The sequence below is a fragment of the Vicugna pacos genome, chromosome 15 (genome assembly GCF_048564905.1).
Source record: "Vicugna pacos chromosome 15, VicPac4, whole genome shotgun sequence".
NCBI classification, from domain to species: domain Eukaryota; kingdom Metazoa; phylum Chordata; class Mammalia; order Artiodactyla; family Camelidae; genus Vicugna; species Vicugna pacos.
This window is the reverse complement of record NC_133001.1, coordinates 42,957,622-42,984,577: the sequence shown is the minus strand read 5'-3', so window position 1 is coordinate 42,984,577 and position 26,956 is coordinate 42,957,622. Positions and strand designations below refer to the sequence as shown.

Below are 26,956 nucleotides of genomic sequence, written 5' to 3'. Positions count from 1 at the left end.
GTGCATTTCGTGAATGAGAAGCAGAGCTGCGCTAGCCTTGAGTGTCCGCTCGACAAGATGCTCTGTGCACTTCTGCACAGGAACTGCTTAACGGCAGTAATAAAGGAAGGAGGGTGGGCGGTGCGGGAAATTTACTGCTAACCAGCAAGACAGTTGTTGGAGAGCAGATAGCAAGAACTGTTACTATTTTAAACATGAGGCTTTCTCGCGAAAGACTGCACTCCGGGCTTAAAGCGTGGTCCTTCCCCACCCAGAAGCCCCTCTTTCCCTAGCCTGTGCATCTCCTTAGCTCTGACCCTCCACTAGTTCAGGAACATGAGGAATCCATGCCACAGAACCAGGAAACTGGGGTATACAAGCGGTGTACACTTGAGTAAATCCACCATCTTGCCGTGGAAGGCATTTTTGCTTCCCTGAGTAAATTGTAAAATTCTTAAGATTCCTAATGTTTGCAGTGTAACACCACCCCATTAGCCCTGGACTGGTTCCCTTCTATTCAAGGTCACTGTTGGTAAAGTCCAGGGCTGGAGGGAGAGGCACGGTAGACTCATGAATCTATGCAGCTCCAGAATTCCGTACTTCTGATTTATTTCTTTTTAGTAGCATTTAACTAGCTGGCATTTTTTCCCCATTTCTTCCTGGGAGGACAGATACGTGGTCTGAATTCTTCCATTTGCATAGACAAAACAGCTGGATGATCAAAGTTCTGGGTTAAAAAAAATGGGAATGTGGAATATAGCCAGAAGTTTTTCAAGGAGGTGATATTTATTTTAAGGCCCAGTTGTTACTTGATGATTTGATTATAATGTTCAGTTCTGTCTAACGTGGTCTCTTAGCTTGAGCTGCTATAATAATATCATAGGCTGGGTGGCTTAAACAACAAAAACTTATTCCTCACAGCTCTGAAGGCCAGGAAGTCCAAGATGAAGGTGCCAGCCAACGCAGTTCCTGGTAAGAACGTTTTCTTGCTTGCAGACAGTTATCTTCTGTCTATGTCCTCATATGGCAGAGAGAGATCTCTCATGTCTTTCCTTATAAGGTCCTCATGACCTAAATGTCTCCCAAAGACCCCATCTCCAAATATCACCACACTGGGATTAGGGCTTCAACATATGAATTTGGAGGAGGGGAACCTAAGCATTCAGCCCATAGCATGTCATGAGCCAGTGGGCTGGATACGGTTATGATGTTTTGGAACAAAATGGGTGACTCCAAGCATCATGAATTAGTAAAACTGATCCTGACCTTCTTGACCATGACCACTGACAAAGGATGTTCCCCTAATATGCTGCCCCAACCAGAGCAGAGGGAAAAGCTGTCACAGCCCATGGCGTTTGCACTGCTGAAGAGCATGTGTTTCAACAACTGGTCACTGTGATTTCCAGGAATATGCAACCCCTTTGCGGGGACTCTCCTAAGACGCACAAGGGGTCTCCCCACCCCTCTCCGCCTCACTCTGTTATGTCCATGCACGTGTACACGCACAGACAGCAAGCGCACTGTGGAAAAATACGCCCGCGTGACTTTTGTTTCTTTAGGAAAGACGAGCAGGGAAAGCTGTAGGAATGCGGTGTTAATGAGGTTACTGGGGGAGGTGAGAAGCACAATGAATGTCAACTGTCACACAAGTCAACAGCGAGGGGGGCGCCAGGACAGATTAGACATCTTGGTGATGTAGACAGTTTGGAAATGTAGAAATGTGTGGGGAGGATTCTGGTGTGAAGACGTTTCTACCAACACCAACTGGCTGGTCTCACCCAGTCACAGCTCTGGTGTCTGGTCCGTGGTGAAAGACACCCAGTTTAAATCAAGTTAGATTTAAGGTCTTTAGGCAAGAAGTGTCCCCTTGACACTTTAGTCATTTATACAATTATCTGTGTGTCTCTCACCCACTAGACTTTCTTGAGAGGAAGTCCTATGTCGCTTCAGAGTTGTCTCCAGTGACTGACACTGAGAAGGAGTGAAGTTCTAGAATATTTTCATGCACACAGATGTTCATTTTAAAAAGGTATTCTCCAAAAGCACCTTGGGCAGGGAGTGGCAAGCAACCATGCTGTGATATTATCCAAACACACCAGTCCAGGTCTGGAGTGTTCTGAGACCTTGGTAACCACATCTGCCCCCAGTCTGAAGCTGGAAGTTTGCCAGAGGATTGGGGGCAGCTGACAGTCTTGTGTTGGATCGGATCTAACGGCAGGACCATTATTTACAGGGTTGGTTTCTGATGAGGACTCTCTTCCTGGCTGATAGATGGCTGCCTCCTCACTGTGTCCTCACATGGCCTCTCTTCTGTTCATGGGCGTAGGGGAGAGAGGGAGACTCTCTGATGTCTCTTTTTATGAGGACACCAGTCCTATCTGATCAGGGCAACCTTATGACCTCATTTAACCTTAAAAACTTCCTTAGAGGCCCCATCTTCAAATATAGCAGCTAGAGATTAGAACTTCAGCATTTTGGGAGAACACAAACGTTCAGTTCATAACTACACTAAAAACAACTGTCTGGCTTTCAATCCTTACTCTATATTAAACTAGCTGTGTGACCATGAGGAACTTCCTTTAACTTTTCTAAGCCTCAACTTCCTCATGGTAAAAATGGAGGCAATAATGGTACCTATCTCAGGGCATTGTAAGGATCAAATAAGATAATGTATATAATGGATTTAGGAAAGGGCTCAGTACATAGAAGATATTTACTAATTGTTAAGATCATTAACAGTGTCCTCTAAGTTCTGAGAATGAGCTCCCTCTAAGGTAGTCCTAGGAGTCCACTCCAGCTTGGATTTCCAGGACTAGCTCAGGCCCGTGGGAATGGGATCCCCAGACTGGAGAGGTTCCAGAATTCCCCAGTGTTGTTGAGGGAGCCCAGCCCATTCAGAGAAGGTTAGCCTTCAGGGACTTCCAACGGCAGCCCAAGCGTTCTAGAGAAGGATTCAGTGTTATAGCTGCTGGTAGCAGGTCCTTTTTCATCTCCTCCTGAAGAAGATGGCAGAAGGTGGGACTGAGCCCACTGGACCTGAATGGAGGGTCACATTGGATTCCTCCTGGCTTCTTTATAGCTTAAAAAAAAAGCTTCTTACCATGACTTTTCAAATTCTAAAAGGTAATACAAGTTTATTGTATAAAATTGGAAAAATACAGAAAACTATCAAGAACTTAAAAATCACCTGTAAGTCTTCTATCCAAAGTTAAGTCTAATTAACATTTTCTTTAAGTAACGGACCTGGATGTGAGACCCGTCCTTCTGCCCTGGAGTGGGCTACGTGTTTTCAAAACCTCTGTTTCCTCCTCTTAAACCTCTGTTTTCCTCCTCTTAAAATGGGACTAAAACTTCCTGCCTTGTTCCTACTTTGCAGGGTTGCCATGTGAATTAAATTCCAGGCACAGGGTGTTAGCTTATTACTAAGAGCTGTTTTTCTGTTGAAGAAGACACCCTTGGCTGATGATTCTAGCATCAAAAAGCTCAGACAAGAATCCCCAGTAAATCATTATCACATCACCCATTCAAGTTTTCCACCCTCCAGCTGTGTGCGATGAGTATGTGTTCTGGATTAGTAAGTAAATCGGTAGTCTCATTTACCACAATGACATAGTGATATGCAGCAATTTCCCAGCATAAATATTCTTATTCTTACTTAAAGCTTCTTTAAAAGGTGAGGATTATATATACGTATTTGTACAGAGGATTAGGTGTGTATCTTACCATCACCATCGTTTTCCTCTGAGAACTTGCATCTCTCCTTTTGTGGTCACACTTGGCCTTGAGAAAGAATGAGAGAGAGAGAGATTGCATCTCTCAGGCTTTCTCCGCTTCGTTTGGTCAGAGTGGTTGTGTCCATCCCCTAAGAACCAAACTCATTTCCTGATTATTGTGTATTAAATTAAGATTCCAGTTTTTAGATTTTAGGACAAAATCTTCTCCTGAAATATATTCAGCTTCAGACAATGGGCTCGTAGCTGTGACTATCCGTGTCTTCCCATCCCTCTGGCCCGTAACTTCCCACTGCCTCTCTGTCCAGTGCCTTCCACACTGAGGGAGAGGCCCCTTCTCCCCAGAGGTCAGAATGATACCTGGCGGGGCCCAGATGTTCATGGGGGACAAAATGTCTCTGTGCAAGGGAATGGGCCTCACTCCCAGTCACCTGTCTTGTTTCCCAGCACTACCCCCAGAAGCAGCCCCTCAAAGGGCCAGCCTCTCCTAACAGCAGGAGAACCTAGCAGCTAAGGCCATGAACAGGCACCGTAAACTTTCTTGTTGTGGAGATTCCACGCACTCCAGTTTGGTCAACTTGACAAAAAAACAAACTGCTTAACCAAGTGTGTCCAGGATATCAGGCTAAGGTCTCCAGATATCTGACTTATCTCCTTACAGAGTTATTCCTTCAACAGATTCCAAGACGTTTTCATCCTGGGACACAGGCTTCCTGTACCCTGCCTGGTGGCAGGGAAAGAGAAATAATGAGGATGAGAAGAATGTTGCTTCCTTTGCTCTGTTCACAGTGATGTGTATTGGAGAAGGGATGAAAGTTGAACATGATCCTGGATATAGAGTTGCCAAATATCCCAGACAAATGTAGAATTGGTCAAGGATCATTCTTTGCCTATGAATATCCAGTTGCTCCAATATCATTTGTTGAAAAGATTATCTTCCCTCCATTGAATTGCTTTTGCACCTTTGTCAAAAATCAGTTGTATAGGGCTATTTCTGGGTCTCTTTTCTGTTTCTTTGATGTTTGTGTCTATCCCTCCACTCATTCCACATAGTCTTGATTACTATAGCTATATAATAAGTCTTGAAGTCAGGTAGACTGATTCCTTGCACTTTATTCTTCTTTGTCAAAGCTGTTTTAGCTATTCTAGTTCCTTTGCCATATCACATAACTTTTGACAATAATCTTACCACTATTTATAGAAGATTTTTGCTGAGATTTTGATAGGAACTACATTAAACATGTATATCAATTTGGGGAGAATTGACATCTTTACTATGTTGAGTCTTCCAAGCCATGAACAGAGTATGTCTCTCCACTTATTTATATCTGCTGACTTCTTTCATCAGTAGATTGTAGTTTTCAGCATACAAATCCTATATGTTCTCTTAGATTTGTGCTGAAGTATTTCAATTTTTTTCAGTGTCCATGTGTTCATTGCTAGTATATAGAAAAACAGTAGCTTTTTGTATGTTGATCTTGTACCTTGTAATCTTGCTGAACTTACTTATTTGTTTTAGAAGACTTTTTTGTAGTTTCTTTGGGATTTTCTCCATAGACCATCATGTCACCCGTAAATAAGATCAGTTTTGTTTTCTCCTTTTCAATCTATTGCCTTTTATTTCATTTTCTTTTGTTATAGTGCTAGCTAGAACTCCCTTTGTTGAATAACAATGGTGAGAGTAGACATGTTTTCCTTGTTCCCAGTTTAAGGAGAAAGTATTCAGTTTTTCATCATTAATTCTGATATTAGTTGTAGGTTTTTTTGGTGATGTTCTTTATCAACTTGAGGAAGTTAACTTCTATTCCTACTTTCCTGAGAATTTTTGTCATGAATGGGTATTGAGTTTTGTCAAGTGCTTTTTCTGCATCAGTTGATATGATTATGTGATTTTTCTTCTTTAGCCTGTGGATGTGGTGGATTATATTGATGGATGTTCAAATACTGAGTCAGCTTTGTATCTCTGGGAATAATCCCATTTGCATGGTGGGATTCTTTAATTCTTTTACATATTGCTGAATTCTACTTGCTGAGATGTTGTTAGAAATGTTTGTGTCTACATTCCTGAAGGTTATTACATTGTAGTTTAATTTTTTTGTGTACTGTCTTTGTCTTTGGTATTAAGGTAATACTGACTTTATAAAATGGCTAGAAAAGGTTTTCTTCTCTACTTTCTGGAAGAGACTGATGTTCATTCTTCTTTAAATGTATGGTAGAGTTCTATGGCTTTTGAAAATTGATTCTGAGGACCCAGTCTGGATCAGATAATGCTGAACCTCTGAGGGTGGTGTTTGAGCATGGGTGCTTTTCAGAATCTCCTCAGATGAGCGTATCAAGGTGCAGCCAGCTGTGAAGCTTCAATGTGGTAGTGGACTTCTTGAGGCAAATACGGGAGAGTGAACTGAAGCAGAATCCATCTGAAGAGTGACATGAATTAAACAGCTGTGAGGTTTGGAGAATTTGGCTCTCTGAGACATGCCTCAGGAGACTCTGATGTCTTCTGGGCCATATGGTATAGTAGGGACATTGCTCGTACCTCTGGGTTTGACTTGGCTAATTCATAGCCATGAATTCCTTATTAGCAATTTCAGCTTTTCATCTGTAAAATGCCACTTCTGGAGTTGTTTTGAGAATAAAGTGAGACAGCAGATATGAAAATGCTTTAGAACTCCCATAACATTTCGAAAACCTGAAAATTGATGTTTCTTTGTGCCCCAGCTTCACCCTTACTGCCACAGTGTCATGATTCCCAGTGAGTCCTATTGTGAGGACCACAGGAAGCTTGTGAACCCAGCTGGCTGTAGGACCAGTGTCCTCAGGCTGTGGAGAAACTTCCTCTGAATCCCCCCTCACTTACTCTGCCCATTGAATTTGGGCTCTCATAAGAAAGGGTGGGACCTTGGTGACAGTGAAAAGGGACTTTGACCTTGACCAATGTCTCCCTCTCACCTTCCTTAGGAACATGCTTGCCAATTCAGCCAGCGTACGGATTCTCATCAAGGGAGGCAAGGTTGTGAATGATGACTGCACCCACGAGGCTGATGTCTACATTGAGAATGGCATCATCCAGCAGGTGGGCCGTGAGCTCATGATCCCTGGAGGGGCCAAGGTGATTGATGCCACCGGGAAACTGGTGATCCCTGGAGGCATTGACACCAGCACCCACTTCCACCAGACCTTCATGAATGCTACGTGCGTGGATGACTTCTACAATGGGACCAAGGTAATGCTTCTGTTTGGTGAAGATGCCTTCCTTTGTGGTTTTTCTGTTTCTGGGGCTTCTCCAGGCTAGACCCACATGAACAGGGTGCTCCCACTGTATTGCTAAAAGGAGAAGGGTGCCCTCAATGAGGCAACTTTGGCAACTAAAATAGGAAGTTGTAGGCTAAATGTCATAGGTTTCCATAATTATGGGAAAAGGGGCATTTAGGACTATTTTTCTGGTCACATTACTTACCTGTGTACTCAGGCCAAGAACTGATTTTATTTTTATATTTTTACGTCACGTAATAGAGACCTAGAGAAAGAACAGAATTAGCTGGTGTTTGTTATTGTGCATGTATGTGGTCTGATGGACTCCTTTATGTATAACAAGCTAAATTAATTTCTCAAAGATTGTGAAAAATAGATATGCCTCTTCTAGATGATTTTAATTGTAGAAATTATGAAACAGACATAGTTAGCTGTCTGGAATGAATACCTGCCCAGTAAATGTTTGTTGAATGAGTAAGTCACTGATACTTATCCATGTGGGTCTCTACATCCAGCTGGATGTCAGATTCACTTATAAAGATTTTTTAAATGCAGGATTGAATCAGAATCTTAAGAGCTAGAAGTCCCTGACCCTGGCAGCAGCCTCTTGTACTATATAATTTACAAAGGAATTGGCTTTTAACGTTCCCTGGGTGAAAGGAAACCACCAACTCCTGCCCCAGTGGCTGCAGTCCTTTGTCCTACTTTGGCCCACTGCCTCAAATCCCCAGTGGCCCTGGACCCTCAGATCTCCCCTCTGTTCTACCTGGGGTTCTCAGGGAGCCCCTTGCCCGTGCTCAGTGCTCTCCCCCTGGGATCCATCTTCCTGGGGGCTCCAGTACTCTTGCTGCTAGGCAGCAACTGTCAAAGCTCCCCAAACCCACCCTAAAGAGCCTGGCTGGGGCTGGGGCAGGCAGAGGCTGGCCTTGGGGTCACAGCTCTCCAGGATAGTCCACCTCATGCAAGTGGCCCTTAATGCTCCCTTCCAATCCAAGATCAGCAGACCCACCCCGAAGGCCTGGGCCATGAGGAGTCACAGTAGCCACGGCCCAGCCTGTGCTGAGGCGAGGATGCTCCCAGGCCTGATACTCCGGCATCCCGGGCCACACCTACCCACTGGAGCCAAGCCCAGGGAAGAGAGGTGATTGGTGGATCCTCTCAACTTTCTCTTCTGAGAATTCCCCCAGGGCCCTACGAGTGACGCTCTAGTAATGAAATAGGGAGCCTTGTCCTAATAAACTCTTGCCGGGGCCTCCTGAGGGGACCCTGGTGGCAGTCAGGGTCTTTGTGACATGAATGAACACATTCAGCTCACCCTCCCCATGCACCCGAGCCAGCCAGGCCAGGCCTGCTTTGTTGGTGGTTACTGTTACTGTCGCTGTTATTGAAGCAGAGCACACATACGGAGAAGGGCACACGATGCAAGTACACAGAATTATCACAACTCAACACACTCTTGTGACCAGCACCCAGATCAAGAAACCAAACATTGTCAGCACCTAGAAGCCCCCCTTGTGTCCCTTCCCAGTCACTGCTCCTCACTAAGGATAACCACTGTGCTGACTTCTAATATCACAGTTTAAAAAATATGTAACAGCTTAATTGAGATATAATTCACATACTTTAATTCACCTATTTAAAGTGTGGAAGTTGGTTGTTTTCAATATATTAACCATAGGTTGGTTGTGACTTTATTAAATTAAATCAAGCAGTCTATACCCTTGCTCAAGATTATTTTTTTAATCTGTGTCTGTGAATCTCTTCCTTTTTTTGTAAATAAGTTTGTGTCATTTTTTAAGATTCCTCATATAAGTGATATCATATGATATTTGTCTTTCTCTGACTGATTTTTTTTTTAATGGAGGTACTGGGGATTGAACCCCCAAGACCTCGTCCATGCCAGGGACACACTCTACCACTGAGCTATTACCCACTCCCCTGTTCAATGTTATTTTTGTGATATTCACCCATGCTGTTGCATGTCGTGCTTGATTCACTTTCATTGCTTCACAGTATTCCCCTGTGTGAGAGGCCACGTAGTGCCTGGCCGTTTTGCTATCAGTGGGCATTTCGGTGGTTACTAGTTCGGGGCCATTACAAATGCTGTCACTGTGAATGTTCTTGTACATGTCTTTGGCAACCGGATGTAGACATTTCTGTTGGCGGTATTTCTGGGAGTGGGATTGCTGGGTCATAGAGGACATATATATTTAGCTTTAGGAGATAGTGCCAAGTCATTTTCCAAACTGGTTGTAACAGTTAATACTCCTAGCAGGAGAGTGAGAGAGGCCACAGTATTTGCCATCAGCATAACTCTGATAACCACACCAGTCCATCCTGCAGTATGCTCAGGCCTTGCACCAAAACTTGTAGCTTACTGGTTACTGTCCCCCTTGGCAGACCTTTAGTCCAGGGCCAGATGCCATGCTGTCACTACGCTGCCTACCAGCCTCTGGGAGGGCAGGCTGGCTTTCCTTGTCTTATTTTCCACGTTGTCATTTGCTGGGGCCTCATTAGCTTGGAGTGATGAGTTTTCCCCTGAGAGCCTCCAGCTCTCTATAGCTGACAAAGACCTTTGCACGAGCATCTTTGTGCGAGGTAGTGACTCTTGATCTTTTCTGAGCTTCTCATCCATGGGAGCTGCTGCTTCTGGAAAAACACATAAAAGTCCATGTGTGATTAAAAGTCCCACCTCTCCCAGACCCTGCAGGTTCAGGCACCCCCAATCTATGGGAAGCCCTAGTTACAGGGAATTTAAGGGCCCATAGACCCCCAAGACACTCTGGCTGCTGGTGTCACCAAAACTGGCCCTTTGCTTTATCCATTCCCTAAGCAAGATCGGACTTTGTCCAGGTGCCCCATCTCATACTGAGTATCTGTTTCATCTCACAGCTCCTGACCCAGTCCTCCCCACACCCCTTCAGTAGACCCTGCCCAGAGTCCTGCCTCAGACATCCCAGCCTCCCTAGAAGCGACTCCTGCCCCGTCCCCCCTCCCCTCCACTCCTGAGTTTGTGCTCCTACAGCTGGATATTTTGGCTTCCTCTTGCCTCTAGTTCCTGACAATCTCCTGCAGAGAGAAAATGCTCTCCTGTTGCAATGCTGATCTCAGGGATGCATGGATTTAATTATTCACACAGCCTGTGGCACTCAGACCGAAGCTGTGTACCCTGATAGATTGCCGCTGACCTACTTTGTACCTTCTAAGAAAGGTAGCAGTTGATTCGCTGTAAGCATCTGGGTTTATAATAGAATAATAATCCCAAGGAAAAGCTCACCCAAGTGATTAGCCTATAGAGAAAGAGAGATCAAGTTGCATCTTTTTGTTCTTGTCCGACGGATCCGCGGGGCCTTGAACTCTGTACCCCCTGAGCTATTGCATGCTTGTCAATTTGGCAGCCGCTGCCAGGGCTGGGAAGACAAAACAGTTGAAAGCCTGGCTTTTCTGAGAGCATCTGGGTCTCCATTGTACTGGGTCTAAAGGGATTTCTCTAGCACTTCTTTAACAAATGCTTTGCCCGCCTCTGCTTCTGTTAGAGGCTGTGGCAGGCTCTGCCTGGCTCCCCTGCCTCTGCCGCCCTTGCTCACAGCCTGTCACTTGATCCTCCTCCCCGCCTCCTCCACACCCTCCCAACCTGCAGGCCCCACCCTCCCAGAGGCTCAGAACCTAGTTTCCAGAGGTGCCAGGACCCCCTGCTTGTTAATAATGCCGACCCCATTGAAGAAGGAGGTTATCTCCTGTGGGAAGGTGGGGGAGGTGGGGGAGAGCCAGTGACACCAACTGTGTTGATAAAGGCCTAGGATTTCACTTGGGCCATGGGGGTCTTTTATTTTTATTCTGCCTAGCCTACTTAGAAGTTGTATTTATTCTTTTGTGTTGTATCTAATATTACATAATAAGAATGTGAATGCAGGCTGTTGGGCTCCACCCCATCAATGGCTCTCCATGGCCCGGTGGGAATATCAGATTCAGGCTTTTTAAACTGCAGGCACAGCCCTTTCACTCAGGTGGTGATAGAGGGGGCAGACATGGACAATGGAAAAAAGCTTCCTAGATGCCTTTTCTGCCTCCCGCACCTCTAAAACTATACTAAGAACTACTGTCTAGGACAATTGCTCTCAACCTTTGGAAGCAAATTACAATAGAACTACTTGGGAAGTTTTTAAAAAATACTTGTCCAGGCTCCTCCTTTCCCCTACGCCACCTCCCCAGACCAATGAAATCAATGTTTCTGGGTCTGCCTCTTCCCTCATCAGTATTTTTCAAAAAGGCATCCCTGATGATTCCAGCACTAGCATGTGGATTATTAAGGAACTTTCTCGGTTGCCTTGAATGACATGATGTCCTGGCTGCTACGTGCCAGGATGACATCTGCATCCCCCTTGAAAGCTTGGGCCAGCCTTGCCTCACCCTTGTCAGTCTTATTTATTTGCTTCTCTCTTTCTATTCACACTGTAAGGTCCCATCATTGGGCTCCCAAACCCCAACCTATGGCCTAGAACCCCTGTACTTGCTAAGTGTCCCTAGCTCTGTGTTCTGTCCTCCTGTCTGTACCCCATAGACATCATTGGTGAGCAGGGAAGTTGGCTGTGGTAGAGGTGTCACCAAACGGAGTCCAGCTGGGTCTGTCCCTCTTCTCTGAGGACCCAGAGACTCCCTCTTGTCTGTCCCAGGGCCATCTCGTCACAGAGACAGCCTCCCACTAACTCAAAATCGGCATCAGCAAGACATCTATTCTTGTAGTCAAACCACAAGGGGAGCCAAATCCTAACTGGAAGAGTACTTGGCCAGCACTGGGTCAGCCTAGGGGATGTTCATTGGCATAGGCTAGGATGGCCTGCCACATCTCACCCCCAGTGGAGGGTCCTTACCCTCCTTCCCCCTCCCACTGCAGAGGACTAAACCTGTCAGAGTCCTGACATATGACACGCTGTGACATAAATAAATTCCCTTTGGTGTCCATTCTGCCAACATTCATACCAAGGAGCCCATTAATCCATTGGGCAGACTATTTTTGCTATTTTGCCTTTGAAATTTGCTCTTTTGAAATTGAAGCTTTAAATGCTGCTCACTTCCTTTCTTCTTTTTTCTTGACACCAGTATTCTGTCCCTTTCTGTTTAATTTTGGCCAAAATGTCTTTCCAGTCTTTTCACTCTGCAGTAATACTTCCTGCTTATTGGGGTCAGACTCATGGGTCTTGCTTATTAATTGATGCTCCCAAGTTCACTTATGTCTTCATTTCTGTGAAAAGCTGGAAGGGACCTTAGAAATCTAGTCCCACCTTCCCATTGATAGGAAGATGAATGAGTTGCCCCAAGTCCCAGAGATAGTTGGACCAAAATGTAAATTTCAGGCCCTTTTCACCAAACCACTTAAAGGTTCCTAAAATCGCATACCTGGACAGTCACCCCTTTCAGACAGCCTGTGACCTCTTGGTGGGCTGCATGCAAATAGTTTGCTTGACACTCTATGGCTCCAAATTTGCCTGGACCCAGATAAAGGCATCTCAGAACTGATGCATCAGGCAGACAGCAGGGTGAGCTCTCTGCCTCCCCGAGGCAGTGACTTTATAACACATCACTGTCCCTAGAGGAATAACATTGATGTCAGTGCCTTAGAGCTGACAGTTTTTGCTGCTTACAAATGGTTGTTGTGAGGATTAAATGAGGTAATGCATGAAAAACACTTCACACAGTGCCTGGCGCAGAGTATGGGTAAATTAATGTTAGTCCCCAGGCTATGACTACCTGCTTCCACCCTAGGGCTGGCCTTGGCTCTGTCTTCCAGTCTCTTGGTTTACTTGATCCACCCACTTTGGTATTGTAATGAAATTGTTCTACTGTCCATCTAGTGCCTGTGTTGCCTGTGTCCCAGGCTTTGCCATCAGGGTCATGTCCTGCTTGAGAACTTGCAGTGGCTCCTGGTTGTCTGGTTTGGAGTCCTGGATCTTCACCCTGGACAGCTCCCCCATCTGACCTTGCCCTCGCCATCCAACCCGCACTCCCAACATGTGTCCATCAGGTAGGGGGTTTCCTCAGCCCCCTCCCCTATGAACATCCCATGCTCTCCCCTGCCATCCTTCCCACCCATCGGTAGAAACCTTCAAGACCTACCACACTTATGTCACATTCTTCCTCCAGCTAATTTAGCACCAGGATCCACTTTCTTCTCCCCGACTGAAACAGTTTGTCATCCTGGGGCTTTCAAATTGTTTTTTGTGTAAAGTTTGTCTCTCAATTAGATTGAAAACTTTGAGGGACAGAGACCACAATTGATACTTAACTTATGACTCAGCACAGAGCCACATAGCTGTAAACTTGTAGTAGATGGTCAAGAAATAGAGGAATGTCAGCATACTGTGACAGTCATGAGCACAGACTGCGGTAGGCTGCCAGAGTTTGAATTTCAGCTCCACATTTACTGGGTATGTGATTTGGACAAGTTAATCTCTCTCAGTCTCTCAGTTTCCTTCGCTGGAAAATGGAGATTATGGTTCAACTTTAGGTGTGTGAGTTACTGCTGGTAAAGAACTTAAAATAGTACTTAGTGCTTAGTAAGCACTATATGAGTGTATGTTAAATAGATAGACCATGCTGATTGAGGACTAACTCCTGGAAAGTCCAATTGTACAGTTTCTTCTTGTGTATATGTGTTAAACTGTTAGACATCAAACAGGAACAAAAAAATTGATTTCCATCTCTGCTATCAAGGTTGACTCTGTGTTTTAGATTTCAGATGGAGCCTAATAGTAATGGTGATGATTTCTAGATAATTTTTTCTCTCCTTCTTTTCTCTTAAAGACAGAAATAGCCAGTCATAAACTCAGCAGGTATCAGGAGCTATTTAAAGATGTCCTGCTTCAAATCAGGTGTCTTGCTTAACAAACCCTTGCTGGCAACTTCCATTCTACGTCTACATAATTGCAGACCAACACGTAGGCCAGGTTGACCTTTCTTAGAACAAACGTAAGAGAGGAGATCTGTCATTTCTTACAAATTTTTAAATCTAGTATTGAGGGAAAAAAATCTCCTGTGGTGACCAAACAGCTCCTCAATTCCTAGAATAAGAATGTTTGCAAAGAACTGACTGATCTATACAGAGATATTATTGCTTTTTAAAACCCTTAATTCAGGAATAGAAATAAATGAACCATGTATGATTGAACCCAAGCATCTTGGAAACTTTTCATACCGCATGCAAGTTCTGCTTTTATACTCGCATCCTCTGGGGTTTAAAAAAAAAGAAAGAAGAAAAATACATGATGTATTGTATGTATACTTTAGTGATGCATATAATACATGAATGATGTCTTTTTCTTCCTTTTTCTTTTCTGAAAACCTGCATATTTTTAATATTTCAAGAAATATTTGAATATGACCTTATGGAATGCTTCAAAAATCTCAGTTGAAAATATCTCTTCTCTCAAACTTTGCTGAGGTTAACTGTGATCTGAAGTTGCCAGATTTCTGTGCTAAATGTCAGGTGCATGTCTTAGAATGGTTTATTGCACTGCAGGTGGAAATGTGTGTAGACACCATGGTAGTTTCTGCCCCATTGTTCCCTCAGGTTATCCCTGTTGCCAACCATGTTTTTCTCTCCTTCTGATCCTTTTTTATTTCCTGTTAATTAAAAATTAGGAGCTCTAAGGATCCTTAATTAGTGACTATATGAAGATAAAGCTGTAGGCCACATATAGTAAGAACTTTCTCATTAACCGATGTTTATCTCTCACACCACACACACACATTCACACCGTGAGACACCTTCACATCCTCATACTCACACATTCACAGTCACACACTCACTGTCACATACACACACATGCACTTACTCATGCACACAGTGGTAGAGCTGGAAGTACCACTAGAGATGAATGAATTCAAAAATAACTTTTCTCTTTACATTTAAACTCTCTACAATATTCTCAGTATTAAAAAATAAACTTAAACTTGATGGATGTTGGTGAGCTCTATTCTTGGGAAGAGTATAAAACGAAGAAGGTCATGATTAGGTAACCCAATGAGGCACCTTTTTTTTAATCTATATGTTATACTTTTTTTTTTCAACAACTGGATTTGGGTATAATTGACATACAATAAGCCACACATTTTCAGAGTGTATAATTTGATACGCTTTGAAAAATATATACACTGCGGAGCCATCACTGTTAATATAATGAACATATCCATCACTCCCTAAAGTTTCTTTGTGTCCCTTGTAATCCTTCTCAACATCAGGTAACCACTGACCCGTTTTCTGTCGCTGAGGATTAATTTGCATTTTCTCACATTTTTATATAAATGGAGTAATACAGTATGTATTCTTTTTTTGGTCTGGTTTCTTTGACTTAGCATTCTTAAGTTTTTGGCTATTACAGACAAAGCTACTATTAACATTTGCATACAAGTGTTTGTGTGGACATACGCTCACATTTCCTTGTGTAACTACCTCGAAGTGGGACATGTAGGATAGATGGTAGGTGTACATTTAGCTTTTTAAGAAATTGCCAAACTGTTTTCCAAAGTGGTTGTAACATTTTATATTCCTTCCAGGCTCCACATCTTTGCCAGCACTTGTTATGATCAGTCTGTTTAATTTTAGCCATTCTAACAAATGATAGCTCCTTGTGGTTTTAATTTGCATTTCCTTAATGGCTAATGTTGAATGTCTTTACATGTGCTTATTTGCTCTGTGTATATCTTTGATGAAGAATTCACATCTTTTGCCTATGTTTTAGTTGAGTCATTGATCTCTCTCTTTTTTTTTTTTTTTTTAGTATTTAATTTTTTTTTCTTTACAATTTTTGTTGTTGTTGTTGTTAATGGAGGTGCTGGGGATTGATCCCAAGACCTCGTGCACACTAAGCATGCACTCTACCACTGAGCTATACCCCTAATCCTTTCTTTTTTTTTTTAATAAAATGTCCAGAATAGGTAAATCTTAATTTTTTCCTTCTAGTTTTATTGAAATATAATTGCTATACAGCACTGTATAAGTTTAAGATGTACAACATAATGACTGCACTTATGAAATGATTATCACAATAAGTTTAGTGAACATCCATCATCATGAGATACAAAATAAAAGAAAAAGAAAAAAGTTTTATCCGTGTGATAAGAACTCAAGATTTACTCTTAACAACTTTCACAAATACTATATAGCAGTGTTAATTACATTTATCATGTTGTATATTACATCCCTAGTACTTATTTACCTTCTAACTGAAAAATACGGAATGCTTCACAAACCTGCATGTCATCCTTGTGAGGAGGCCATGCTAATCTTCTCTGTATCATTCCAAGTTTACTGCTGCCACAGTGAGCACTGCTGGTCTTCTTTTTATTGGGTTGTCAGAGTTGTTTATATATTCTAGTTACAAGTCATTTGTTGGGTATATATTTTGCAAATATTTTCTCCCAGGCTGTGACTTACCTCTTCATTTTCATAAACAGTGTCTTAGGAAGAGCAAAAGTTTAAAATTTTGAAGTTCAACTTACTGATTTTTTTTCTTTCATAGTTTATGTGCTATAATCAAGAAATTTTTGTGAAATCCACTAGATTTTCTCCTATGTTTTCTTTTAGAAGTTTTATCATCTTAGCTCTTTCATTTAGGTCTATGATCCATTTTAAGTTAGTTTTCCTGTTTTTGTGTTTTGTTTTTTTAATGGAGATAATAGAGATTGAACCCTGGATCTTGTGCATGCTAAGCATGCACCCTACCACTGAGCTCTACTCTCCCCCTCTTAAGTTAGTTCTTACATATGGTGTATGGTGAGGGTTGAGGGTCAGTTTTTTGTGTATGGCTATACAATTGCTCCAACACAGCTTGTTGAAAAGAGTATCCCTTGTCAAAAATCAGTTGACTGTGTATGTGGGTCTATTTTTGCACTCTCTTTTCTGTTCTTTCAGTCTATTTCTCTATCTTTACACCAATACCACACTGTTTTGATTATCATAGCTTTACAGGAAGTCTTGAAAGCAGGTAATATAAGTCCTTCAACTTTGTCCTTCTTTTCCAACATTGTTTTGGCTATCTTCTTGGAAACAAACTTTTTAGTGCAGGCTGTAAACCAAAACCTTAAGAAAACTGTAAACAGAGTGCTTTAACCAAGCACTTGATAAACTTTCTCAGCCCTTAGCATGGTCCCTTTCTATTAGCTAAAAGTTAAGAATTTTCTTCAAAATTTTCTCAAGTTATTTGGAGAGAAAAAAAAATCTGTGGGTTGTGTGTGTTAAAAGGAACTTTATTGGGTGCTGGGAGTTCAGATGAGGGCCATGTGTTGTTCTCCCTGATGCTTGGTTACATACTGATCTCAATATGTTGTCTTCACGTGATCTGTATCTTAATGTACACTAAATTGTGGTGACGGTGTGGGGAAGAGTTCATTCTGCTCCCTCTCCCTTTTACATTTAGAGTCAGTAGAGAACAAGAGTGGGCCAGGAATTCTGAGCAGACTAGCTTAGGATTAAACTTTTGTGGACTGGAATTCTCACCACTGAGTTGTTGCCACCCTCTCCCCTACTCTCTGACAGGTTTCTATTCTCTTTGGTACCCTCTGTTACCACCAGGCCTGGGCTATAGCTCTTTCCTGATTTGGTACCCTAACTCTCACTTTGCCAGGCTTAAGATACTCTAGGATTCATATTTGGGAGAGCACTCTGGCTCTGAATCTCTAAGCTTCAGACTTAGTGGGCCACCAAAGAGTCTATTTTTCCTGCTGTCTGGAAAACAGTATTCAGAAGGGAGCAGGCTGAGCCTCTGATGGGCTTGGGCTCCCAGCCCCCCACATAGAGCATGGTGTGCACACTTCCCCACAGGACCTACAGCTGAACTTCCATCCCCTGCCCCCTCCAATGGGGTGCACTGAGCTTCCATGTCCATTATACACTGACTGTGATCTTTAAAGCCCCCCTCAGGCAGCCTCATTATCCTTCTTTTCAGGGCAGGGAAGCTGAGTCTCAGACAGGTGACGTAACTTGCCACGCTAAGAAGTACAGGCCTGGGTCTGCCTGCCTCCCCGCCTTGACTCCAGCCCACATTCCTCAACACCACGGATCCAGGGAGGCCTCAGGGCAGCCTCCCTCCACAGTTTGATAGCACTGGTATCACTTGGATTTGGGACCAAAAAGAGGACTCACCAACACTGGAGTAGATGAGGGAAGGAGAGCACATAGGGTTACATGTGGTTTATTTCTGGATTGTTGATAAACCCCTCTTCTCTGGCATCTGCGGGCAGCCTGGACTTTTAGTAAAGATGGTGGTGGCCTGCTTGTCTGTAAACTTTCCTGCTTTGGGATGAGAAGGGGCCTTGCTAAGAGGGATGACAAAGGGCCCCTCTGTGCCGCTCTCTTTTAGAATGGTTTCCCCAGGCCCCTCGGCTTCTCAGAAGCTGGCAGCCACGTTCTCTCCGCCACATAACTCCCTCTGAGGATCATCTCCAGTCTCCATGGTAACTGCATGTTGGGAGACAGCCTGCTCTGTTCTGCGGCTTTGTATTAAACACAATGAATTTAAATTGGATGCTCAGCAGTGAAGATAATCATTCTGGATTAGAGAGATGCCTGGAGCTCCTCATTTCATAATTTTAGATGTTGGCACAGTTCTCAGCTTTAGCCCCATAATTCAAGCCCAAGCCACACCTACCCTTCTGTTTCTAGACTGCAGTTAGGTCCAGTTTCACTTGGGCTTTTCTCCATCCTTTGACAGAGGAATCCTGGAGCCAGGGAGCCCCACAGTCAGCCAGGGCTCTCCTGAGCTCTAGAAGGGGTGGCATGATGTAAAGGAAACCTGGGGTTCCAGGCAGATGGGCCCTCATTCAGTCTGGCTGCGTGATTTCCTCTGAGCCCCATTTTTCTTATCTGTAAAATGAGAGGAGTAACCTGTACCCTACAGAATAATTTTTTAAATTTTATTGATAAAATATATATAACATAAAATTTATTGTTTAAACTATTTTTAAGTATACAATTCAGTGACATTAAGTGCATTCACAATGTTGTCACCACAATGATCCATCTCCAGAACTTTCTTAGCTTCCCCAACTGAAACTCTGTATCCATTAAATGCTAACTTCCCCATTCCCTACTCCCCATGGCCCCTGACAACCACAATTTCACTTTCCATCTCTGTGAAGTTGACTACTCGGGGCACCTCGTATAAGGGATCATTACAGTATTTGTCTGCTTGTGACTGGCTTATTTCACTGAGCATAATGTCCTCAAGGCTCAACCATGTTGTAGTGTGTGTCATAATTTCCTTCCTTTTTAGGGTTGGATAACATCCACTTTATGTATCTACCACATTTTGTTTACCCATTCATCTGTCAGTAGACACTTGGGTTGCTTCCACGTTTTGGCTATTATGAATAGTGCTGCTCTGGACATGGATGCACAGATATCTATTTGGGTCCTTGCTTTCTATTAGAGTCATTTTGAGGATCAAATAAGACAACAAATGCTGAGAACCTTGCACGGAGCAGGCTGTCAGTAAAGTTTATTTCCCCAGGAGCTAACTGCCACAGTGGTCCGATGGTGTCCGTGGGAGTCGTGTCACTTTTTGCTAGCAGGCTGCTTCTGTGTCCCTGGGACATTCTAGTCTTGTTGGGTTGGGAATTAACACAATTCATTCCAGGGTTTAAGGAAAATATCTTAACCATGGAAATGTTCATCAAGTCTCACGATGAAAACCATGCATGTTTTTACATTTCTCCCACCAGTTGGCATTCATGTATTTCTAGTTCCAAAATGAGAAAATGTTAGGGCTGTTGTATATACTTCCCTATCAGTTGTCTATTTTAAATATACCCTCCGGGAGACCCTGAAGCTGGGGTGGGATCGCCCCAGGCTGAGGCTCTGCTTAGTTACCATTTTGTTGGTATCAGATCTGTTCTTAGTGTTATGAGATTTGGAGTAAAAATATCTAGATCCCAGTCTCGGCTGATCTCTAAAAAACTGAGATGGTAAAAAACTTCTTTCCAACACGGTGGATGTGAAGATTAGATGAGGGAAGTACTTTGCTGTGCAGGTGACCCTCTCCAGGAGCACTTCGTGCATTGAGGGAGGAAGGGACCAGGTCCCCGTGCTGATCTGCAGACCTCCAGGAGATTCTCTCTGGGCCTAGTTTCATCTGAAAGTTTCTGTAGTGGGTTTACTCCCCTGCTACCTTGGTCCCTGCAGGGGTGAGAATCCCAGAACCAAGGAACCATCTTTCCCTGTGGGGTCCTCTCGTATTAGCCTTTCCAGTCTTGGCCGGTGATTCTGCCGCCAGCATGCCCACACAAGCAGCCCTGGAGAGAGCCAGCACCGCTTTGTCCTGAGGAATTTGCTACAGAAGGGAAGGGGGAGCAAGAGCTCTTGTACGGCCTCCCTCTGACCTGTGCCTGACCCAGCTGCTCCCCGCAGCATGGCAGTCAGGCCTGTTCTTTATTGATGGGGCTGAAAGGAGGAGGCAAGATGGGGATTTCACAGCAAATCTCAGACCTTTCTCTCCCTCTCAGCAGCATGCTCACTGTTAGTAGTTCTCTGTGTGCTGGGAGCCTCCCTGTTGAGCAGGAACCAGGCAGGCTTAAATCAGAGCTTCCTGAGCAGGTGTGTCCACTGTCCCTGGGACCTGAAAGCTACCTCATCTGCTCACATCAGGGAGGGGGAGCTTGGGCCTCCCTCGAGGGCATCTTAACCTCTAGGGCAGCTCAAATGTTGAAGTCAGTGAGCTAGGGAGATTCTTGCCTTGGTGGGAGGACTTTCTTGGTTTCCAGAACCCCATGGCAGCCCGCTCCTCCTCCTATCTCTTTGCTCTCCTTCCCAGTCTCCTTCCTGGTCTTGTCTTACTCCTCCCTATGGTGATTGCTTCTCGGCATCCTACCCGCTAGTGCCTTCTGCTCATACTCATCTTCTCTCCCCAGGTGATCTATTACTGTTGACTTTCAGATTTATAGCTACAGCCTAGACACCTCTGAGCACCTGCCCCAAACTCAACACATCCACCACAACCCTGCTTCTCTCCTGGAAATGGCACCCTCATCCTCACAAGCCAGAGCTCACTTGCCCAGGAGCACAAGACTCCTCAGCGATAAAGCCAGACCTCAGATCTAGGTCTGCCAGGCTCCAGAGTTCAGGCCTCTCCCTCCACACCTCCTGCCTCCACACACCATCAAAGAATTGAGCTGTATTTCTAACAAACATAAAAACTCAAATGTCGCTCTAAGCTCCAACCAAACTCTGGGCCCTCTCCAGGACCCCTCCCCATTTGGGGCTGTGCTGGGCCTCCACCTGGACCCCTGTGTCAGCCCCCGGCTCCCCATTCCCTCAACTCTCCCAGCCTGCTTTCTCTTTCCCAGCTCCTGGCTTCACAGAACTGGCCTCTTACAACAGCACATTGAGTTCAGCCCTCTCTTGTTGATTCCGTGGTGCATTTCCCAGACGATTTTCTTAAACCTCACCTTGGCTCAGTTCAACATTCCTCATTTTCCCCAAACCTTTCCTCTGGGAATTTGGCTTCATTTCCTGTTTTGCTAAGAAGTCTGGGGCCAGCTCTCCTCCATGTCTCCTCTCATCATCTCTTTTATTCACCCTGCTCCGGAATGGATGGGAAGAGTTGTTCCTCCCAGCCTAATAGATACAAATTGCAACCCTCAGTGTCCTCATCTGAATAATGGGGATTATAAGACACCTACTTCACTGGACTGTTGTGAGAATTAAACAGGCACTGAGGACACAGTCAGCATATATTGGTTTTGATCAGTGATTTTCATCTCCACTGGAATGTCCCTCAATCAGCTCTGCCTGAAGATGTCTAAGAAGCCCCTTCCCTCCCAAATGTGGTTGTTCCTTTCCTGATACAATTTTTTCAGCCACACAAGCCTAAAACCTCCCCCACTGTTTATATCCCCTCCTCTTCGGTCATCAAACCTGGCTGCTACTTTCCCAGAAACAGGTTTCACATGTGTCCTTCCATCCCAGCTCCCAGGCTGAGGTCCATCATCTCAGCACTGCAGTTAAGTCTGCACTGTGCAGCTGAAGTAATGCTCTCGGGTCTGATTTTCATGTTCTTGCTCCACCCAGAGAAGCCTGCTGTGACTACAGATGTGTCCAGGGATGGGGGTGACCCGAGTCCTCTCTGTAAATGTACTCCTATGCCCCACACTCCTGAAGCCCCCCCTATTACCACCACCTCCACAACACACAAGTGGCTGCACTTTGCCAACCGACAGAATCCAGGTTCATCAAGGTCCACACAGTTTGGTGTTTTCATCAGACCTACCTCAGCCAAAACCAAACAGGTCTATTCTCTGCCCTCCAGCTGTGCCCCCAGCTCTGTCCACATCATTTCCTTCCCCAGAGCATCACATCCTGCCCCCCTGCCAGCCCTCAGCCTGCCCATCCTACTGTGGCCATCCCCTCCTCTGGTCTTCTTTTGAACTTGATGCTGCTATCAACATTGAGGAATGTTATCCCATGCTGCTTTGTACTGTCATTATTTTGAAGTCATTTCTTTCTTTTTTTAATTTTTTTTGTAGGAGAGGGGGTAATTAGGTTTTATTTATTTGTTTGTTTGTTTGTTTATTTTAATAGAGGTACTGCAGGATTGAACCCAGGACCTCATGCCTGCTAAGCATGCACTCTACTTTGGAGCTATACCCTCCCCTCTTGAAGTCATTTCTATTAAAAATGAACTCTCTTCTTGCCCTGTTTGCTAACTGGACTCTAAGCACCTTAATGTGATTGTATTTCTCACCTCTTCTAGAGCATCTGATACACATAACATGATGTGCACATTTGTGCTACCTACAAATTATGCTTATTGTTTATTAACTATAATAGTTATAATGATATAAATCACCAGTATTCATTGGACTCCTGCTATGTGCAGGTAGTGTCCTAGATGCTTCACGTGCATTATCTCACTTAATTCTCACAGTAACCCCACAAGGGATGTAGTAGTATCCCATTTTATAAATGGGGAAATGGAGCTTAAAGACATTAAATAACTTGCCCAGGGTCATACAACTATACGTGACAGGTCTGGAATTTAAATCTAGATCTGCCTGCCTTAAAGCCTGATTCTTATCACTCTACTATTTTGCCTCTAAATATAGCATTAATGTGCCTTTAAATGGCAGGCAGATTAAGTGTGGGAAAATGGCCTTTTCCCAAAGTATATTGCAGACTGAATGTTGCCTGAGTCCTCTGCTGAAAATTCAAAGAATGAAGGGTGAGTTTTAGAAATGGTAATGCTTAGAGGGAGAGCGCTGCAAGGTCAGGATATGGGACCCATGCCCTAGACAATGTGGTAGAGGCTGCAGACCCAGAAGGTTGGAGTGAAAAGTGAAAGGAAGTTTAGGAGTGCAGTTAATTCCAATGTACAATTTGCAGAATGAACTCAACAGGCTGTTGCAGAATGAACTCAACAGGCTGCAAATTATGGGCCAAGAAAAGGCTTGAGAGCTGTATGTAGCCAGAGGCACAGAGTGGGTGACCCCAAGGAACTGATCACGAATCACTTGATGTCCTGGAGAAAAGCTAGTTGGGGGGAGGGGTGTTATTTTGTTTGTTTGTTTGTTTGTAAAGGAGTATTTGATAGAAAATGGAGGGGAGACTTCAAGAGAAGATAGAACAGTGGTCAGCATCCAAGTGGCCTGGAAGGGAATTATCAGAGAAAGGGTCAGTGTCTTGAGTCCCTGTGTGAGCTGGATGAACTGGCAATGAAGCCAGCGTAAGCCTGTTACAGGAGTGTGATGTCCCTCAGTCAGGCCAGTGGAGCTGGTAAAAATGTGGGACTCCTTGTTAAAAAAAAATTATTAAGAATTTCAACAGCAGAGATTAAACCAGGGCAGAGCCCTTCTAAATGCAGGGCCCTGTGAGACCGCACAGGCCATGTACCCATGGAGCTAGTCATAGCTGGTGGGCTTAGGTTTCAGGATGAGGGAGGTGTTTACTGAGTGCCAGGTGTGGGTATAACTACCATATATGCATCATCTCACTTGATGAAATGCTCAGGCCCTCCTTTGGGGAATTTCTTACGTCCCAAGGAGTGGTGCTGTTTAAGAGCTGGCTTTCCAGAGGGACAGTGAGCAGCTAATAGATCCCTAAAGATGAAGGAAATTACTCAGAGCAAGAGAGAAACCACTGAGCTGGTTATTCTTTTTTCTCTTGCACTTTGAGCAAGTATAAGTGAAAGATGGAAGATAATTTTAACATGAAAAGAAAAGGAAGTGGTTCAGCAATTCTGAGAGAAGCAGATCCATCTGAACAAATGATGATGGCTTTCCCAACTGTGTTAAGAAGTGTGGAAATGCTTGCATTGGATTTAGTTTGCAAAGCACATCCAAATACTTATTTGATTCTCTGCGCAGGATTGTTCCCTCTATAAAGATTGAGTTGCCCTTAATCTATACATTGAGATAGTAGCAGATCCTGCTCTTATGATTCCAATCACTTCCCCCAAACACACCCCTTTTCTGTGCACTAGTATGAAAATATGCTCCAGGAAGTCCCTTTACCATCCCCAGTGAAAAACCCTGCAAATTAGCTCTGGCCCAAGTACCTTCTCAACAGCTGGGCACAAAATATGTGCTTTGACCTATTGATTCTTGATCTTGGAGCAAGAGAACCAAGCCTTTTTCTTTAGTGAGGGGGTTGAGAGGGAGTAAGAGAAAAAAACCTTTGCTACTGGGAACTCAGCAAAATGTGACTAGAGCTGCAGCAATGTAGAAGATGGTAAGAGAGTGACTCTCCAAAGATCTTTGTCCTGACAAAGCCAGGAAGGGCCAATACATTGTTCTTTCCAACACAGGGATGTCAGCAAATAAATTATATGTGAAATTTCTTTCCAATTTGCTGAGCAGGTCTCTGGTCAATATGGAAACTCATGCACCCACAGTGGTCTGGTAACTTCTGAAGCATAAAGTTGACATTTATAATAACAGGTTCAGATTGAGCTCAGTACAAGTTCCTGCCAAATGTATGCCTGGGAACTATGTCATAAAGTAGATTAGCGTTGGGTACTGGCTTTTCTTAGAGAACAAATGGGCAATAGGGGTAACATGACTGGGCATCAAATAAATCCAGATTTACCCAGCAGTATATCATAAATATCAAAAACAAAATAATAACCCTTTGAAATAGTAAAATTATGTTTCATATCCTGCCAAAGTATGTCATGATACTGTGTTTGTTGGTTAAACAAATGGTCCTAAAGTTCATGTTAACTTACCAGTGAGAGATGTGAAGTCTCACATTCACAGAAGAAATGAATGCCACATACACACTGAGGAATGCTTGGCTGGACAGTAGTTTATGTTATAAAACAAAAATAAAAACAACACATACAGAAAAACTAAGGGCTTGGGTTGATGAATGGGCAGTTCTGGTCAGCCACCAGGCTCCAGGAAGCCCCACTGAGTTAGCTGTTCCTTGGTCATGTCTGGCATAATTGGAGATGCCCATGTGTCATGAAGCAGCAATTCCACTTCCTGGCAACATCTACCCTGGATGCGGGGACTGCTCTCGCATGCGTGAGATGCTCAAGTACTACATGTAGCAGTAAATTTCCATGAATTCAGAAATGAACACATACCTGGAGGAGCTTTCATGTGATGAATTAATTTAAGTGAATGAAATGTATCTACATAAATGAATCTTAAAGATGTCGAATAAAAAAAGCAAGTTGCAAACGGACATGGACAGTATAATACCATTTGTTTACATTTTTTAAATTTGCAAAACATAGTAAAAACAATCGTGAGTGGGAGAGATTTCTATCAGCCTCAAGGGAGAGGGATGGGAATAGGAAGGAGGGCTTCAATTGTACTGGAGATATTTTATTTCATTTTTTTATTTAAAAACATGTAAGGGGAGAGGGTAGAGCTCAGTGGTAGAGCGCATGCTTAGCACGCACGAGGTCCTAGGTTCAGTCCCCAGTACCTCCATCAAAAATAAGTAAGTAAATAAATAAACCCAACTACCTCCCCCCAAAAGACAAACAAAAAATTAAGATAAATAAATAAATTCACCTGGAATTTTTTTTAAAAAGCAATAAACTCTAGATTTAAAAAAAATTAAGTAAATACAGTAAAAAACATTAACATCTGTTAAATTTGAGTAGTGCTTTCATGGGTATGTATTGTATTATTTTCTGTACTTTTACCATATGATCGAAGTGTTTCATAACTTTAAAAGAAAATATTTTAAATGCATAAACATGGTTAACTAAATTTTGAATAGTTTTAGCTTCCTCCAAATTTGTTTTTTTATGTGTATTATATATATAATGTATATTACTGTATATTCTAGTAAATAAATTTCAGAAAATTAGAAAAAATAAATTACTCAGACTCTCATCTTCCAAAAACAGTCATTGTTAATGTTTTAGTATTTTTCCTTCCATTTTTTTTCTTTATGTGGGTGTGTGTTTTTAAACATACTTCTAAGCATCTTGGGTACACATATTGAATTCTGCCTTTTTCACTCATTATAGCTTCACCCTTGTTCCATGTTAAGACTTGGCCTCCATAAACATCATTTCTATTGATTTCTAAAAATCTTTCATAGCTTACTTTTCTTGCATATAAACAGTCATGAACATTCAGCAGTCACACAGTCACATTTCCTTTTGATTATCGTAAACATAATCCTTTTGAAAGTCTCCAGAACAGGATTGGGTCACACTCTGCTGTTGATTTCTACAAGGCTGTTTTGTGTGGGATGACAGTAAAAAGGTCTGTCACATCTGTGATATCACATTCCCGCAAAGACTGAGCTTGTCGGCATTCATCCCGTAGGCGGGAAGTGTGCATATTTTAGAAGCCAGCTCTATGTGCATCTTGCCTGAGAGGAAACAAGTGCTCATGCATCCAGCATCTGGTCTGGGCTCCTGAACCTGCAGCTGGGGGAATATTTGCTGATCCTATTAAATTCCTGGTTTGAGGCCCAGGGAACAGCAGAAATTATTCCAAGTATTTATGTGCCCCTACCTGGCTTATAGATGCTCTCACAT

General features: G+C 43.4%; 1 protein-coding gene and 1 non-coding gene across 4 annotated transcripts in view; one reads left to right on the top strand and one right to left on the bottom strand.

The window, feature by feature from the left end:
• The window catches only part of DPYSL5 (dihydropyrimidinase like 5), an 81,225-nt gene that overhangs the window by 31,198 nt on the left and 23,071 nt on the right, over nucleotides 1-26,956 (top strand). For all 3 annotated transcript variants that reach the window (XM_072938071.1, XM_006197187.4, XM_072938072.1), the window contains exon 2: nucleotides 6,669-6,933. In XM_072938071.1, coding sequence (XP_072794172.1) covers nucleotides 6,673-6,933 — 261 coding nt within the window. In that variant the 5' untranslated portion in view covers nucleotides 6,669-6,672. The remainder of the gene's footprint in view (nucleotides 1-6,668; nucleotides 6,934-26,956) is intronic.
• On the bottom strand, nucleotides 16,188-16,294 carry LOC116283536 (U6 spliceosomal RNA). The gene has a single exon (XR_012059436.1). It is a non-coding gene; the product is annotated as a U6 spliceosomal RNA (small nuclear RNA).